Raw genomic sequence first — 18,294 nt, 5'->3', positions numbered from 1 at the left:
AGCTTACAGACTTTAATGTACTGAACCTTCTAGACGTTTCTGAATGATCTATGTAGGTCTATGTAGGTGTATTGTCAATGTCTTCTATGTGAGTGAATATGATGTGTATTGCATAGCTGCAGCACTGAATGGGTTACTGTCTGGGTTATGTCTGGAAATGTATCTTTTGTATGTCATTTGACCTTGTCTGATATATGTGTTTGCACGGTGCTTGAGTGGGCCTGTCTGTCTGTCTTTGGTCTTCCAGCAGTCTTCTGTTTGAGATACTCAAGCTAGGAGTCTGTCTGCACACAAACACCTTCAGTCTGTGTGTAGGGGAGATGGAGGAAGCTGAAAAGATGGCATGTGTGCGTCCTGGGTCCCTTCTACCCAGGCCTCACTGAGGAGCAAGAGAGAAGCCGCAAGTTTGCGAGAAGTCCCCGTGCAGCGCTGCGTGCATGTTTCAGTCCGTGAGTGTGTACCAGTCGAGAGTTGGAAGAAGAGTGTCCGGGAACAGAGACCCACAGATAACTAGGCCTGTGAAATCCCTCTGTCCTCCTGTGATTTCCTACCTGTCAGACTCCAAGTCCTCCTGCACCAGTGTCCTGGCCGTGGCTGTAAATTGTTGGACTGTTTCCAAGTTGTACCAGTTACTCTTCAAGTAAACAGGCTTTACCGGCCATTCCCGATTCAGCCTTTTAAAGTCAACTCTGTGTGTGTGGTTTCATTATTACATCGTCTGGGGTTTACCACAAAGAATAGAACAGTGGCCAAATATAGTTGGTACCATTTTGGAATACATATGACTTTTTGATCGCTTTTTATTGCATTTTTTTCTGGGAGACAGGGTGACCGAAAAAAGAGCATTTCTGGCGTTCTTTATTTTTTTTCTTTTTTGGACGACTTTCGCTTTGCAGGGTAAATAATGCATTACTTTGATAGATCAGACTTTTACAGACGCAGCGATGCCAAACATGTATTTTTGTTTTATTATTTAGATTCTTTTATTGTAAATATGGCAAAAGGGTTTTTTGTTGTTTTTTTTACTTTTATTACTTTCTTTTTTATATTTAGTAAAACTTTATTGTTCTGATTTTCACTTTTTTTTCAGGACAACTAGTGATGCTTTCATCGCTCCTGCAGTATTGTGTAATGCCATAGCATTCTATCATACTGCTATTGGGCAAGCAATCTATCAAGCCACCCCCACAGGGTTGGCTTGATGGGCAGTCTGCTAAGTATCATACTGTATGCTGTTTTTACAAAGTGCTTTTGCGAGTATAAATAAGAAGGCTTCTTCTGCACCTCATACTGTATTACATGATGTAGATGTATTGCCTTGTATAGCAGTGAAGAAAAAAGGAGAAGAGAAAATGTGATGGACATTGTATACAGCTTGTCAGCTATTCCTGCCAACTGGATGAGAACTGCACTTCTGTTCTGGCCTTGTGTCTTTCATCACCAGTGTGCCACAATAAATATTATTTGACATTGTTCCCTCTAAGCCTTTGAAGGTAGTTAGTGGAAAAGTTATTGGCTTGGGTACTTACTGTTCCTTCTAAATTGGGTAAGGCAAAACAGTGTCATATAATTTGCCATAATTAGCTAGGAGTGCAATAAGTAATTTTTTAAAGGCCTAATTTTTCCTTTTGCAATAAAGGTAGACATAACCACAGAACAAATCAATCTTGTCACACATCTGTCACAACCGTACTACATATACATAGCTTTATCAGAGGTCTAAATCATGGAGTTGATTGAACAGTACAAACTGGACCAACAGTGACTAGACCATATAAAGATATGACACAATATTTGAAACACAGTCGCAGATTACTTCATAGGACTTAGGCCTCCCTCACACAGGCATTTGCATAAATGCAGCCTTTTTCAACGCTGCGTTTACTGCAGATTCAACAGCGCTGGCATTCTTTATGCCAGCGTTTTGGCTGCCTTTTCAGCACAGCTTAAAACGCAGCCAAGAATGCTGAAAAAAAAAATTAATACTCACCTTGCAGGGTCCCAGCCGCTGATCTCTGTATATATGTGTATGTGTACCTGTCTGTCTCCACTATCTATCTCCTATCTATCTATCTCATATCTATCTCTCTCTCTATCCATCTCATATCTATCTCTCTCTCTATCCATCTCATATCTATCTATCTATCTATCTATCTATCTATCTCTCTCTCTCTCTCTCCATCTCATATCTATCTATCTATCTATCTATCTCTATCTCATATCTATCTATCTCCTATCTCTCATCTATCTCTTTCTAGCTCCTATCTATCTCATATCTCTCTATCTATCTCATCTCTCTCTCTCTCTCTCTCTCTCTCTCTCTCTGGTATAAGTTATACATCTCCCAGGATGTAGCTAGGACTGATTTTTGGGGTAAGGCTTATATTGCAAGCCCTTCCCCGAAAATCGGTGTGCGGTTAACGCTGAGTTGTGGTTAGTGCTGAAATCGCAACTCATTCATTTCAATGCGCGACTCAGGGCTGTAAACGCCCAAAGATAGAATGTGCATCGCTGTTAAAGCGCAGCGTTGAAGACACTACGTTTTCAGCCTTGTGTGAGCAGCCTTATTGAAATAAATGGGTGCGTTGTACAGCGTTTAGTGCTGCACTACAAACTCAGCGCTATACGCTGTACAAAAAGGGAGGAAGTCACATGGGCCGGCAGGGCACAGTGATCATGTGCTGCCCCCATGCTTCCTGCTAAATGTGGAGCTGCAGTGTCGGGGTAAGTGTATATATGTGTATGTGTATCTGTCTATCTCACATCTATCTATCTATCTATCTCTTTCTAGCTCCTATCTCTCCCATCTCCTCTCCCATCTCCATCTCCTCTCCCATCTCCATCTCCTCTCCCATCTCCATCTCCTCTCCCATCTCCATCTCCTCTCCCATCTCCATCTCCTCTCCCATCTCCATCTCCTCTCCCATCTCCATCTCCTCTCCCATCTCTCCATCTCCTCTCCCATCTCTCCATCTCCTATCCCATCTCTCCATCTCCTATCCATCTCTCCATCTCCTATCCATCTCTCCATCTCCTATCCATCTCTCCATCTCCTATCCATCTCTCCATCTCCTATCCATCTCTCCATCTCCTATCCATCTCTCCATCTCCTATCCATCTCTCCATCTATCTATCTCATATCTATCCATCTATCTCATATCTATCTCTCTCTGGTATAAGTTATAAATCTCCCTGGATTTACTGTATATAATTTCACACTTTACACAAAATAAAAAAAAAAACGCATCAAAACCGCATGCAGTTTTTAATAGTGTCTGCAGCTCCTTAATAACGTATGCGGTTTTTAAATACTGCATACGGCTTTTTTATGTGTTTTTCTTCATAAAGTACAACAAAAACCTGAACCCCCCTAAGGCCGCTCTCACACATGTTCAGAAAATGCAGCTTGTAATCATGGCACTTTTACCGGAATTTCGAGCAGCATTTTCGAACACAGGTTACAGCGTTTGACAGCGCCTTTTAGTGCACCCCATCATTGTGATGGGTGATGAGATGCGTTAAAAACCACGAAAATTTAAAAAATAGAACAGACAGCTCTCGAAAATTACAGCGATAGGGACACCGCGTTCCAGCGCAGATTTGAGTAAGCTTGTTAAAATCAATGGGAGTGTTCTACCGTAGTTAGTACGGCACTCGGGGCACTGTGCTAATAGCGGTAAAAAGCAGTGTGTGTGAGAGTGACCTGCGGGGCTACAAACAAACTTTCATGTGCAGGAAATTTGTCATGTTTGTAAAGACTATGCCAAGAGGCAGATCATGTATGCAGCACGATCTAGATATGGGTACGGGGGGGGGGGGGGGGGGCGCGAGCTGAACTTTTGCACCCGGGCCCCTGAGCCCTTAGGTACGCCCCTGGACAGGAGTGAACACTCCATAACCAGTATAGAAACTTTTCTTTTTATTTGGTACTGCTCAGGGCCACCAAACTGGAGTTCATAAAGTCAATGATCTCTCTCCAGAAGGGGAAAACCCTCGGGTAGGACCATACTGAATGCAGGAAAGTGCCTTCTGCACCAGGAGAAAAAAAAAAGAGCTGAACTAGAGGCTCCCATCTTTTTAATCTTAAAGGGGTGGTCTCGCGAAACCAAGTGGGGTTATACACTTCCGTATGGCCATATTAATGCACTTTGTAATGTACATTGTGCATTAAATATGAGCCATACAGAAGTTATTCCACTTACCTGCTCCGTTGCTAGCGTCCTCGTCTCCATGGTTCCGTCTAAATTCGCTGGCAGCTTGCTTTTTTAGACGCGCTTGCGCAGTCCGGTCTTCTCCATTCAGCACGAGCCGCTTCAGTGTGCTCCCCGCTACAGCTCTTCTGCGCATGCGCAGACGAGCTGTCACTGCTCGGGAGCGCGCTGAAGCGGCCATTCTGCACCATCCTCTGTTAGAGGAAGGTGCAGAAACTGGAGCTGCCCAGCGGAGAAGACCAGCCCAGCCCAGCCCAGCCCAGCAGCCCCGAGAAGCCTCCCAGGTAAGTGATGGGTCGGGGGGGGCTGCCGCTGCGCCGGGCTGCGCCGCCGCTGCGCCGGGGGGGGGGGGGGGCTGCCGCTGCGCCGGGGGGGCTGCCGCTGCGCCGGGGGGGCTAGCGCTAGGCCGGGGGGGCTGTCGCTGCGCCGGGGGAGCTAGCGCTAGGCCGGGGGGGCTGTCGCTGCGCCGGGGGAGCTAGCGCTAGGCCGGGGGGGCTGTCGCTGCGATGGGGGGGGCTGTCGCTAGGCCGGGGGGGCTGTCGCTAGGCCGGGGGAGCTAGCGCTAGGCCGGGGGGGCTGTCGCTAGGCCGGGGGAGCTGTCGCTAGGCCGGGGGGGCTGTCGCTAGGCCGGGGGAGCTAGCGCTAGGCCGGGGGGGCTGTCGCTGCGCCGGGGGAGCTAGCGCTAGGCCGGGGGGGCTGTCGCTGCGCCGGGGGAGCTAGCGCTAGGCCGGGGGGGCTGTCGCTGCGATGGGGGGGGCTGTCGCTAGGCCGGGGGGGCTGTCGCTAGGCCGGGGGAGCTAGCGCTAGGCCGGGGGGGCTGTCGCTAGGCCGGGGGAGCTGTCGCTAGGCCGGGGGGGCTGTCGCTAGGCCGGGGGAGCTAGCGCTAGGCCGGGGGGGCTGTCGCTAGGCCGGGGGAGCTGTCGCTAGGCCGGGGGAGCTAGCGCTAGGCCGGGGGGGCTGTCGCTGCGATGGGGGGGGCTGTCGCTGCGCCGGGGGAGCTAGCGCTGGGGAGCCGGGGGCTAGCGCCGGTTACCTGCTGTCTGGTCGGCGGCTGCGGGGCGTCTGGTCGGCGGTTGCCATGGAGACACAGCTGGCGGCGTCTCGGGAGCGCGCACGTCGGGCTGCAGCGAGCGACTGGGAAAGAGCCGGCGGCCATCTTGAGGAAACTTTTATAACTTGCTGAAACGCTGGAACGGTAAGTACGAACCAGCTAGAAATGTCATTTACAGGGGGGCTTAGTAATGTGTGTTTAATGGGGGGGACTGGGCAAAAAAAAAAATTAACTGCTTCCTCGAGACATCTCCTTTAACAGGAGTGTAGTATACTCATTGTCAAAAAAAAAAAAAAACAAGCGCCTAGAAGTAATTGTCAGAATCAAATTACATTTTCTTCTTCTGAATTTGGAATTGAGGTACATATCAAAACGGTGTAGAGCAATAAGTATTATTTGACTTTACTTAATTGAAGAATCTGGATACTTTCTTATTGCGGCACCCAATGCTTTCTTGGTGCAGGTGTTCTCTCCAGATATTTGTTTTCGTTTTAGAGGAAACAATGAAAGCCATCCTGGATGGGAACCTCTCTGCTGTGCCATAGGCTCAAATGGGAAACAGTGACAGTCAACTGGCTGGATCGATAAACAGTGCAGTCAATATTTTTTGCTCAAGCCTAACTATTTCAGTGGGAAACTACGAAATGCTAAACATACATACACCCAGTCGTACAAAAAATGTTTTCTGAAACTGAAAAAATTTGCCAATTGCTCATCAAGTTTTTCCCCTCCTCTTCTGGATCAACAGTGGTAAGCTAGGATTTCCCCTCTCTCTTGTACGACACTTTCTTTGCTGGGTTGAATTTGATATATCATACCAGGGCCGTATAAAAAGGTAAAGAGGTCTCATCACAAAGAAAACAATGGGGTGCCTTTCTATTTCTGGTTAATAAAACCAAACCCATGATCCTCTGACACAGGAGTCGTTTGCCCCATCTTCATTCTATGATCCTTGGATTAATTCCTCACACTCTTGAATGCAAAGATTGTGAGGCTTGTGGAGAAGGTATTGGTGCACAGGGTCTAACTACTCATTAAAATAAGAGATCCAGCCAGCCCCTCTCTCCAGGGTACTGCATAGTCTGCCTCTATAATGTACACCACTTAAAGGGGTATTCCAGGGACAGACTAACATTTTAACATCTAATTTACATCATTTTGTAATAGGTTTACTGTACCTGGCCTAGCTTTACTTATTTTCTATCTATGTCATGTGTTCCTCCACCTGAAAAATATCTCCATTTCCTCTGATGTCTTGTCTGCATTTGCTACTTCCTCCCCTATCTATAGCCTCCAACATCCTGTGAGCAGTGCATGATGGGAGGACAGGGAAGGAAGCACTGTGCTGTGTTGCTCATGTGCAATTCAGCGTGCCAGAAACTCCTGTTTGTCTACTTCAGTGGGCATTCTCTGGCTCTCTCAGTGAGAGGGAGGTTGGTGCTAGTAAGTTGCAGGATCGGTGATCTGTGGGTGGAGCTACAGCGGTGGACAGTAAACCAGCTCTACGCCTGCTGGAAGTTGTAGGTAACAGTCTATTGTTGTATTTACTCTGGAAGTGATGCAGATCAGCCGCTGCACGGGATGAAGAAGTGCGGCAGATAAAAGGTATAGGTTGCCGTTACTTAGCTGTACCTCCTAGATTCCAGCATTTTCAGAATTTCCATTTTGTGCCCGGAAAACCCCTTTTAGTCATATAACGTTTCTCGGCCATAACAAATATCTATGTAAAGTCAGGGATAATTTCTTGTGTGATGCTTTGATCTCTTCTTAGCACCTTACATATTAGATGAATGCTTCTCATATTGAGAGTATAGAAAGCTCCAAATACATACATACCATAGAACAAAGGATCTCTGGGTGGTTTCTGAATCACTAGCAGACGGGATAATAATGTTATGAGCACTAACACTATTCCACTAGTAACTGCAACAGGCCAAGAGCTGAAAAACAGAAAGTCGTTTATATGTTAACTTTTACAATCTTGCATTATTGTGCAATAAGCATAAAATACAATAAAACACTTGACTCTGTTATCACAGATTGATGGGTGAAACTAAGCATTGAATATATATGGTTGGATGGAAAGGCTTATGGCTCATTCCCACGGGCGTATGCGTAAAACGGGTACCCATAGAAAACAATAGAGTTGTTTGTGCGTGATACATGGTGAAATACAGCATGCTGCGATCGTATTCATGCAATTATCTACAAGCAATGAATACACGTCAATGTGAATGGCTCAATGAAAATCGATGCCTTTCACTATCTCCATTCACCGTGTATCACGAGGGCGTGCATCACGCGTGTAATACGCGGTGAAATCACGGTCATGTGAATAAACCCTTGGAGAGAATTATTTAGTAAAACCATAGGACTGATCAGCCAGAGTAACAAATCAAGGACAAAAAGACAACATGACTATAGAAACACACTCATTGAAGCATCCAACGAAATGTAACCCCCTCAATTATTTATATATTAATGCTTGATTAAACACATTAGATTAAACTAATTCAATCTGACATCGAAGGATGTCCAAGAGGAAAGAAAAAAAATGTAAATGCTCTTTTAACAGCAATAACACAATTAAAGAAAAGTAATAAAACAAATGACAGAAGTTGCTAAGGAAAAGAGATGCATCCATTTGTTTAACACATGGTAGTTTATCTAGGACAGGGTTCCCCAACTCCAGTCCTCAGGGACTGCCAACAGGTCATGTTTTCAGGATTTCCTCAGTGTTGCACAGGTGATGTAATTATTGTTGGTGCCTCAGACATTACCACAGGTGTTCTTACTATAGGAAATCCTGAAAACATGACCTGTTGGTGGTCCCTGAGGACTGGAGTTGGGGACCCCTGTTCTAGGCTAGGTGCAAAATATTTCTTAACCACTTGCCACCCAAGTCAGTTTTGGCTTATATGACCAAGCCCAGTTTTTCAAATCTGACATGTTTCACTTGCAATTTACTTTATATCCATGGTAAATTTGGATTGGTATGTTTCGCATTTATTTAGAAAAAAAAAATCCAAAATTTGGAAAAAATTGGGATAATTTGCGCTTTTCAAAATATGATATTTTCTGCTTGTAATATAGATAGCCATGCCACACAAAATAGTGAATAAATAACATTTAGCATATGTCCACAATATATGGAAGGGGAATGCACAGCAGTGCTTTGTGACAACCAGTCACAGCCTTCACATTGACAGCCATCGGATGCCTGGAGATCACGCTGATTAGCCTTCAGGCAAAGCTCTATGATCTGAGCTGTCATTAGATTCTTAGATTATAGAGGTCCTTCACAGCAGAAAGGGGCTCTAGGTGGATTCTCTGCAAGGACCTTTTAAAAGGTCCCTGCAGACAAAGATAGGAACTGCCTGGACGTTTATAGGTTATGGGTGGTCCAAAACTGGTTAAAGGACTTCTGTCATCAGGTTCATCCTTTCATGCTGCTCAAACTACTGGTGCCATAAACCTGGAACAGGGGTGCCTATCCAACATGTGCAAGTGCTATTTTGAAACAATGTGTAGTTTCAGAAAAAACATACTTTGAAGTTTGACTTGGGAACGGAGCTCCAAATCATGGAGGCTGGCTATGCCGGCTTCTTGCCACCTGCGGTATGAAGACTGACAGCTCTTTCCCCTTTGGGGGTGCAGACGGGCAGAGGCTATTGCGGGCTGCTTCTGTAACTCAGAGCTCAGGTTCAGGCTGCCCGTGGTTTGAGCAGCATAAACTTGATGACAGAACCCCTTTAAAGAAGACTAAGATGTAGAGCAGAAAATATATAGAGAAGAATCCGAAAAACGTTGTTCCAGAAGTGAAATTCTGTATTTCTGCTTTGTTACCAACGGCCTTTATAGTGTCTCAGTAAATATACAGGCTAACAAGGGTCATATTTTATGCCCATATAAAGAACCATTGTATACCACATTTACCAATTAGAACTTCATGGTTACAAACTTGTTTTAACATAACCTTTAATGTGGTGGGAAGCAAATCTCAGCATGTACTTGCATCAAAGTAACCTTTGTTGCCTTCGGGTTTACGTAATATGGAAAGTATCTCTTGCACTATTTACCAATGTAGGAGAAACAATACTGTGACCCAGGTATATAAATTCCAGCTGTTAGTCTAGTGTTGATTTATTGTACATGCAGTTATTAAAGTATGTTCATATATGGTAGGTCTTTAGCAGACCTTTATGTGACTGAAAATGTTTCATGCATCTCAATAAGGTTATTTCTGCAGCATTTAAATGGATTCTTACAAAGCCAAGTCAATCTGCAATAACTTTCCCATATCTGAACATACAAATGGCGGAATCCAACTCAGATTTCTCTATGTTGATTCCACCTCTAAAAGCGGCACCAGATGTAGGCCTGTGGCTCTGCATGTGGATTTAGCCCTTTCAATGTGCAAATCTGCATTCGGAATTCCCGATGCAGATCTGAAATCTTCATGCAGAAAAAAACTGCACTGTATAGACTGGGGCGGATTCACAATGAATTGAATTGCATGCGGATTTGCAATGGAATCGGAATGGATTCTGTAGCAAAAATCCGGCACGTAAACATTCTCTTAGTGTTTTACATTAATCACCTTTCCAGATATGTTCATCTAGATCTATGTCAGGTAATTAATGATGGGTAGCGTATGATACTCAAAATATGCACTTTCTAGATTTTAGGTAGCAAAGAAGATGTCAGTATATAAAATGACAACAATCTTAAATGAGCTTTGGACAATATTGTACCTACTTGATCTGGTGAGATCGAGCAATGTTATTTGTGAGAAACCTGGCAGTAGATGTACAATTTCTTTGCAGCGCCACCATAGTGGAAATTTTCCATTGAAATCAATAGGTTGTCTGTGTAATGCAGGGAAGGTCAAGACTCATGCTACCATATGTGCGTGCCTAAGTAGTTTATTGTGTATGCTCAACAACAGCTTTGACAGCAAGGCAACGCTGAAGGAGTAAGTATTATACATCCATAGATTCAGAGTCTCAGCTCCTATGAGCCCATAAGTTTAGTTTATGAGGCTCACAGAAGGTTTTTTTTTAAGAAGTATTTTTTCAATGAAAAAAGTGGCAACGTTATACATTATATTATATTCAATCTGACAGTACCTTTTTTTCTTTAAACAGACTGGCTACTAGTGTAGGTTGGCATTATGAAACTTCAGCTATAATTCCATCCTATGCTGGGCTATGCATATGTCTATTGTCAGGGCTGTATTTATCACTATGAGTAAGGAGGCCTAATGCAGAGGAGCATATTACATCTTGGAAAGTCAACATATGAGACTTCTGAGGTAAAAAAAAATATTTTCATTGGTAGATCTCTAAAAATGTACTCTTTAGACCACATTCCATAGATCTAAAAACAAAGTACCAATATTTAGAAACCTCAATAATATGCTATGGACAGCATAACAGTTGACAGTGCTTAAAACGAATATATCACCTCATCTATATATATATATTTTTTAACTAATTTAAACCAGATAGTAAAACATATTGGGACTACAGTCTTGCCTTTTAGGCCTTATTCACACAGGCTACAAAATCGCGCTACTTTGTAGCGCTACAAAAATGCATGTATGTGAAGCCCATGGTTTCCAATGGGTTCATTCCCATGAGAGATGTTTTGTAGCATGAAAGAACCCATTGGAAACCATGGGCTATACATACATGCGTTTTTGTAGCGCTACAAAGTAGCATGATTTTGTAGCCCGTGTGAATAAGGCCTTAGGCTTAGTTGTCAGTGTGAGAACTGCAGGATTTCAGTTTTGTTTTTTTTTAAATATAGAATGTAACATCAAAAATTTAAAAAACTCACCAAAAAGTCTTAGCAAATATAGAAACTTGATCTATACAATGGGTAATTTTCTGATGACACATTCCCTTTAATAGTTTTTAATATACCATTAATAGAGTGGATATTAGAGAGTATGCAGGTTAGTGATATTTCTTCTATGACACAGAGCTCCTATGAGGGTGACAAAACAGTTGTGCCTGTATGCCCCGTTATCTAAATCCAGTAGAAATAGGAAAGTCTCGCAGCACACCTAACACATGCACTTAAGTGCAGAGGTTCTAGTCTGTGTATGCCAAGCCACCTGTGGGGTCATGAACCCAACCCCAAATAAATGCAATGGTGTCCAAGGAGGCAGCAGCTTCAATGGTGTAGAAATTGTAGAAAAAGGTTTTATTGCTCCATAAAATGGCGACGTTTCAAGCCTGAGGCTTGAAAAATACTTAGATTAAGTCGAAACGTCGCCATTTTATGGAGCAATAAAACCTTTTTCTACAATTTCTACACCGTTGATGCTGCCGCCTCCTTGGACACCATTGCCGTTATCTAAATCCAGTCCTGGATTGTGTGCTCCGGAAAATCAGAAGTATAAATTATGCAGTTACATAAATAAATCATAATCTATCATTTCACAACATGCAGGCATGCTCCACAGAGATACAGTATGAGTGCCCAAGAGCTGTCATCAATGGAATCCTACAACTTTTCAGCTCTGGTGCTGTCACATGGCAAATACGTTCATAGCCTCTAAAAGCCACGAGAGATCTGTCAGCCACATGCTGATTCAGCAGTCAGCTATTTCTCCTGACGCCACCATAAACATGCATGCTTTGATTGGTGAAGCTTACATGTTTATTTCAATATGGAGAGTGAAGCTGCTGAGAGACACATTCGGCAACTGCTACTCTTCTGATGCAGCAAAGGAAGAGACATGTTAATATCCAACATATCAAATGATTCTTCCTTCAATAGCAGGTATCCATGGAACCATCATGCTGCCCCCACACACAGACTGTTGGCTGATCCCACCATAATCCAATAGAATATGGATTTGGACTAGTGGCATATAAAAACCAGTCCTCTGGAACGCACTACCACAAACTATCCGGGTAATCTTTGACACACAACTTCAGGCATGCTCTAAAAACCCACCACTTCAGGGAAGCATACCATGTCTCCTTAACCCCTGCCAGCCGCAATCACTGCCCCCTGCAGTCATACCAATTCAGACACTATACTGCTCAATTTTGACCATCGTCTGTGTATAGCATCCCTCACTCTCCACCCCACCATACTGTGCACATCTCCAGCCCTTTACCTTCTGTATCCCCCCCATTACTTGTAGTATGCAAAGTCGTTGGGGCAGGACCCTCACCCCTACTAATTCCATCAACTGATTACTACATGTAACCGTGGTTTTGTTTCTGTTCCCCCTGTCTTGTAAGAATATGTTTGTGCTATATAAATAAAGATTATTATTGTTATTAAATAGATGTTGCCACTATTAATTACTGTCTATCTAAGATCACATGTACTTGCAGAGTCCCTGATTATTCTGGAAGTTACATACAAATCTAGTAGTGATGAGCAAAGTTCGAAAAGGTTTGATCTGGCCGGTTAACCAAATTTGGGGAAAATAAGTTTGGTTTGGTCTGAATTAGTTTGAATCTAACTAGTTTGAACTTCATTAATAACCCTAAAACTGGTGTATAACACTAAGGGCTTATTCCGACATGTGTATATCGGACGGGTTTTCATGCCCAGGCGATATACGATGTCTCTCTCTGCAGGGGGAGGAGGCGGGCCAGGCCGAGAGCAGTGCTCTGAGATCCTGCCCCCTCTCCGCCCCTCGCCACTATTTGCAATGGAAGGGGAATAGGGCGGAACTTAGCTCCGCCCCTGTCCCTCTCATTGCAAACAGTGGCGAGGCGGGAGAGGGGGCGGGAGCCCCGTGCACTGCTCCCAGCCCGCCTCCTCCCACTGCAGAGAGGGACAGCGTATATCAGCCGGGCATGAAAACCTGGCCGATATGAGCACGTCGGAATAAGCCCTAAGAGCCATAAAAGCCCTGTGGAGGAGAAAAAGAGAAGAAAAATTTTTGTGTGTCTGCTGAAGCAAGCCGCCCGAGGTTCAAGCTCATGCCGAACCGAACTTTAAGCAAAGTTGAACCACAAACAGGGATCAAGTGTTTTGGTTCACTCAACACTAGTGTTCAGTTCATTTATTTCACATGCTGAAGGTTTATTCTGTCGTGGGGTCCAAAAAACTTTGTAATATATCAGATTTTTGTTGGGTAAAATCCACAGCAAATTTCTGTGACAAATGCAAAACACTTAGATACTTCTGTACATTCTATCGCCAACACATGTTACACAGCTGGATGCATCATCGATTCCCATTCTAAAACCCTTGTATACCAAATGGTATACTTTTTGCACCCAGATGCAAGTCAAAGGAAACTCTTTTGGCATAACGATGATTGGAGGCTACAGTTTCGTTTGGATATTACTGTACATTCAGAGATTTGGCGAGAGTGTGATGTGAATATAATCTGCTGGATGTGAATGGCCGGGTTCTTTACACCAATTACACCACTAATACATCCAACCTAACAGTCTCTGAAAAGAGTACTGTCATGATAGAAGCCTGAACACAAGTCAAGTTTACTCTGGAAGGGTTGTCATAAGGTTGGAACTTTTGCCAAATTCACATACACATGAAATGATGGTGAATTTTAAACACAACATATTAATTTCTACAACAGAAATACATTGGTAAAACTATACTTGTTATTAATATGCCTCATAGGTCCAACTGCTGATGGCTGAAGTGTATCTCAAAGACATCTACAGTACATAAGTCCGACCTCTAGGAAAAGTCCACATACATGGACAGATTACGGACAGAGCTCACACGACAAAACAACCCATTTATTTTAACTGGTTAAAACACATGTGAGATTTGCATGCAAGTGCAATGCATTTTTTAAGCATTTTACTATTGCAACCACATGTGATTTTTTTTTTTCATACGTGTGAAAAACATGCGATAAAAACGTGTGCAAAAACATGTAATTTGCATCAGCTTTACACTTTTTTTTTAGATCAAAAACACATAGTTCATGCAGGAAAATCACAGTGAAATCGGAGGTGAAATAGTCAGTTTTTCACTGACCTGCATCACACTTACCAGTGTGAATACAGCCTGAGGGCTCAGTCACACGGGCACATCGGCACCCGTGTGACTGACAGAAGATAGCCGTACCTGAAGACGGCCGTCTCTCTCCAGCGCTGATGAAAGAACACATGAGAGGCAATGAAGCCGGTCACATGTTCTTCCTCCCGGCGCTGCAGAGAGACGTCCGTCTTCAGGTACGGCCGTCTGCTGGCTGCAGTAACACGGGCGCCGATATTGGGCCACTCACACCTGTGTATTAAACGCGTGAAAAAAAAACGAAGCATGTTCTATTTTGGTGTGTAATATGCATCAACATAGGCTATGGTGGATTTTCTATGCGCAGCAAATGCTCACGTTACATACGTATCTGAGGGTGTATTGCATAATACATGGGCAACATACGCCTATGTGAGCGAGCCCTTACTAATATACTGAAATGATACATTTGTTACTATCCCTACATGTGCTCTATATATTTTACACATCTACTTAGTTCATTCAGCTCATTTGTAATATATATATATCTATATATATACACACACACACACACACACACTTACAGCAGAACATAAATTACATTCAACATGCTGTATATTCACTTACCTTTGGACTGTAGAAACATAGTTGAAGAGATAAGTGACAGGAATGGCTGTTAGGGACAATATAAAGACTCCTGTAGCTGCAGGTGCGCTCATTGTTATAGGACATTCAGGGTCTTCAGAATATCCCCCTCATCTCCATGTTCTGCGTGATAACAAGGCTGTGTATGCGCTGTACTTGTCATACACTGTGCATGCTAACAGATCTCTTATGGATCCAGTGCTGGCAGCTCACAAGGTTACACACAAGACAGGGGAGCCTCCCCTTGTTCTGTGCAGTAACACAGCTGACTGCTGTTCTCACAGCATTAGCTGCTTCACATTCCTATAGCGAGTGGCTGGCTAAAATCCTTGACTGCACAACAAATTCAGTGAAGGCTTACCTGACTTCATTGACCCACCCTTGAGCAAATAAAGATAGTTTCTGAGTAAGAAGCATTAGTTACATTAAAAGTGTACATTCTGTGTTAAAGTGTCCGTTCTGTTTAGGCTGTGCCTACATACATACTGTCATCCTTGATATTTTGTAATGTAACAGTTACAAGTAATCACATAAAAGTTGAATGCACATGTGGTTTGGTGTATTACTATGCCCAATGACTGACTGTGTGTAGCGGCAACCTTAACCCCTTAATGACATGTCCTATTTTGACGTTGAGGACCAAGCGATTTTTGGTATTTTTCCATCTCCATTTTTTCAAAAGCCATAACTTTTTTATTTTTCCATCGCCGCGGCCTTATAAGGGCTTATTTTTTGCGAGACGTGCTGTAGTTTTTTTGATTACTTTTATTGCATTTTTTGAAAGGCTTTTTGCCATACAAAATAAAAAGTGTGTTCAACTTTTTGTACACGTCGTTACGGACACGTCAATACCCAATATGTGGGGTTTTAATTTTATTTAACTTTTTTTTATGCTAATATTAGAAAAAGCATAAAAAAAGGGTTTTTTTCACATTTTTTTTTACATTTTTCTTTTCTTTTTTTTACACTATTTGAGTCCCTCTGAGGGACTTGCAGCACTGTGCCTATGATCGCTGTCATAAGGCATGGCAGAGCTACTGCTCTGCCATGCCTTATCGCTTATACAGCGATTATAGGCACAGGCAATACAGGACGCCAGTGTCTGGCGTCCTGTTGCCATGGTGACAGGCTGGGCTCTCAGAGCCGGCCGGAGACACAGAGGGAGCGCGCTCCCTCTGTGAACTCTGTCCCTGCCGCGATCTACTTAGATCACGGCAGGGAAGGGGTTAACAGCGGGGGGGGGGGCATCTCCGATGTCCCCCCGCTGTTGCAGCGGGACGCCGGCTGTGACTGACAGCCGGCTCCCGCTGCGGGATAGCGCTGGATCATATGTGATCTCGCGCTATCCCCAGGACGTACCGGTACGTCCTGTTGTGGGAAGGGGTTAAGGTCTCATGTCCACGGGGAAAATCAGGCCCGCCGCGGATTTTTCATGCAGAATCCCGCAGAGGGTCCCTCCTTTGCCGGGGACATGAGGCCTAAAAATAAGATTAAACTCACCTGTCCGGACGCTGCAGATCTTCCCTCCGTTGCTTTAATACTCTTTCTTCGGCCCGACGGACATGCTCGCCACGCCGGCAGCGTGCCGCGCGCATGCGCCGGGCCGAAGAAAGTAGATCCGGCCGCGATGGAGGGAAGATCCGCAGCGTCGTGACAGGTAAGTTTAATTCAGGTGTTCCGCGGATCCGGACAGCTTCCATAGGCTTCAATAGAAGCCTGCGGGAGTCGTCCCTGCGGGAGACCCTCACGAAAATGGAGCATGTCGCGTTTTTTTTTCCCCACACATGCAATCCGCGTCTGAATGGAAAATGACATCAGCAGGTATTTAACTACCTGCGGGTGTCCAATGCATCCCTATGTGGTGCGGTTCACGCTGCGGGAAAAACGCTGCGGATTTTAAATAACAATTATCCCGTGGACATGAGGCCTAAAGGCAATGGACACCTTGGATGGGCAATGTTTTTTCTACCTAAATGCATTTATTTTGGGCTGACAATCATTTTTCAATAGCGTTTAATTAAAACATCTGCACCTTTTCTTTTCTGCAGGTTCTACATATCACTGTATGTAGAAACTGCAGTCTAATGCCCCGTTTAGACAGAAGGATTATCGTTCAGAAAATCGTGCACAGGAACAAAACTGAATTATAATCATTCCGTTTAAATGGGGGCAAACAAATGAATGACGAATGAGAGTCGTGAGGGTCTCCCTTCATTTAGTTTCAGTTTAAGGAATATGAAACACTGAATGATAAGTCCCCAAAGACTGCACGATTCTCAACTAGGAAAACTGGAAAAAAGGAAAAACTAATACACTGTTTTATGCCAAGTGAAGGGCCTGAAGGGAAGCAACAAAGACAGAAGTAATGCTGTGTCTCTTCAGGCCCTGCACTAGCCATAACACAGTTCATAGGTTTATCCCAGAGTGTTCCTTTAAAACAGTATTTGTGGCTTATTCATTGCCTCTCCTTGTTATTTGAACCTTAAATGGGTATTTCTAAGACTGAGGCTGGATTCACGCGGGCATATGCGCTTTCACTGCGCCCGCTAGCGCCGTAAAAACACGTAAACGAGAGCACAAATCTAATGTTTGTTCGCCTATTCAGGTGGCACAGGCCCGGTCTATATACGCCGAGGCTGCAATGCCCTTGGGCATGGAGAGACAGTTTAGCTCTGCTAAGCTGTTTCCCCCTTCCCTGAGGTCCCATGTCCCCCTTTTTTACTCACTGCAGACTCACTGCACCCCACCTCCCCACAGTGAAGTAGAGACTGAATTAAGCAGCAGCAGTGCCACTTCATTCATTTCAATGGGGCTGATGGAAATAGCCAAGTACATAGGTTCCAGCCGCCCCATTAAAGATGAACGGGGTGGCACCATGCATGAAGAAAGAAGGGTTTCATATCCACTGGAGTTTTGTGCGTCTCACATCGCACAAAGCTCGCACTAGACACGCACATGTGAAGGTAGCCTAAGGCCTCGTTCACACAAGCGTGTATTTGTGTGCTCGTATGTGCGCATAAAACTACGCGTCTATTAGAACCATTGGTTCCTAATGGTGTGTTCACATGTCCGTGTTTTACAGGCATACAAATTTGCGTACCTGCAAAAGATAGAACATGCATGCACTGCATAGGTCCGTGCTGCATGTAAATATTCCCCGCGGGGAGTCCTTCCATCATTGAGCACTGTGACAACACTGCCACAGTGTTCAGTGGTGATGGCACTCCCCGTGGGGAGTAAGGAATCCCTTGTCACAGCTGTGGCAAAGTAACGCAATGTTTTCCCATTGCTTTCAATGGGGCCGCCGCTACTGTCAGCAGTCCCATTGAAAGCAATGGGCTGCAGGCAACCACTGCAGTGATTTTTGGGGAAGGGCTTTAAATATAAGCCCTTCCCTGAAAATCATCCATAGCTTGT

General features: G+C 44.2%; 1 protein-coding gene across 2 annotated transcripts in view; it reads right to left on the bottom strand.

Moving 5' to 3' along the window:
• Positions 1-15,175, bottom strand: part of TM6SF1 (transmembrane 6 superfamily member 1) — a 33,884-nt gene extending 18,709 nt beyond the window's left edge. The window contains exons 1-2 of one of the 2 annotated variants that reach the window (XM_066592669.1): positions 14,860-15,175; positions 7,099-7,202 (exon numbers count right to left, since the gene is read on the bottom strand). In XM_066592669.1, coding sequence (XP_066448766.1) covers positions 7,099-7,202; positions 14,860-14,951 — 196 coding nt within the window. In that variant the 5' untranslated portion in view covers positions 14,952-15,175. Of the gene's footprint in view, positions 1-7,098; positions 7,203-14,859 lie in introns of those variants that run through there. The other variant, XM_066592670.1, reaches the window with a different exon arrangement.
• Positions 15,176-18,294: the final 3,119 nt, after the last annotated feature.

This window comes from Eleutherodactylus coqui, chromosome 2 (genome assembly GCF_035609145.1).
Source record: "Eleutherodactylus coqui strain aEleCoq1 chromosome 2, aEleCoq1.hap1, whole genome shotgun sequence".
Lineage (NCBI taxonomy): Eukaryota > Metazoa > Chordata > Amphibia > Anura > Eleutherodactylidae > Eleutherodactylus > Eleutherodactylus coqui.
Note: the sequence above shows the minus strand (reverse complement) of the source record. Positions and strands in the feature narration are given on the sequence as shown.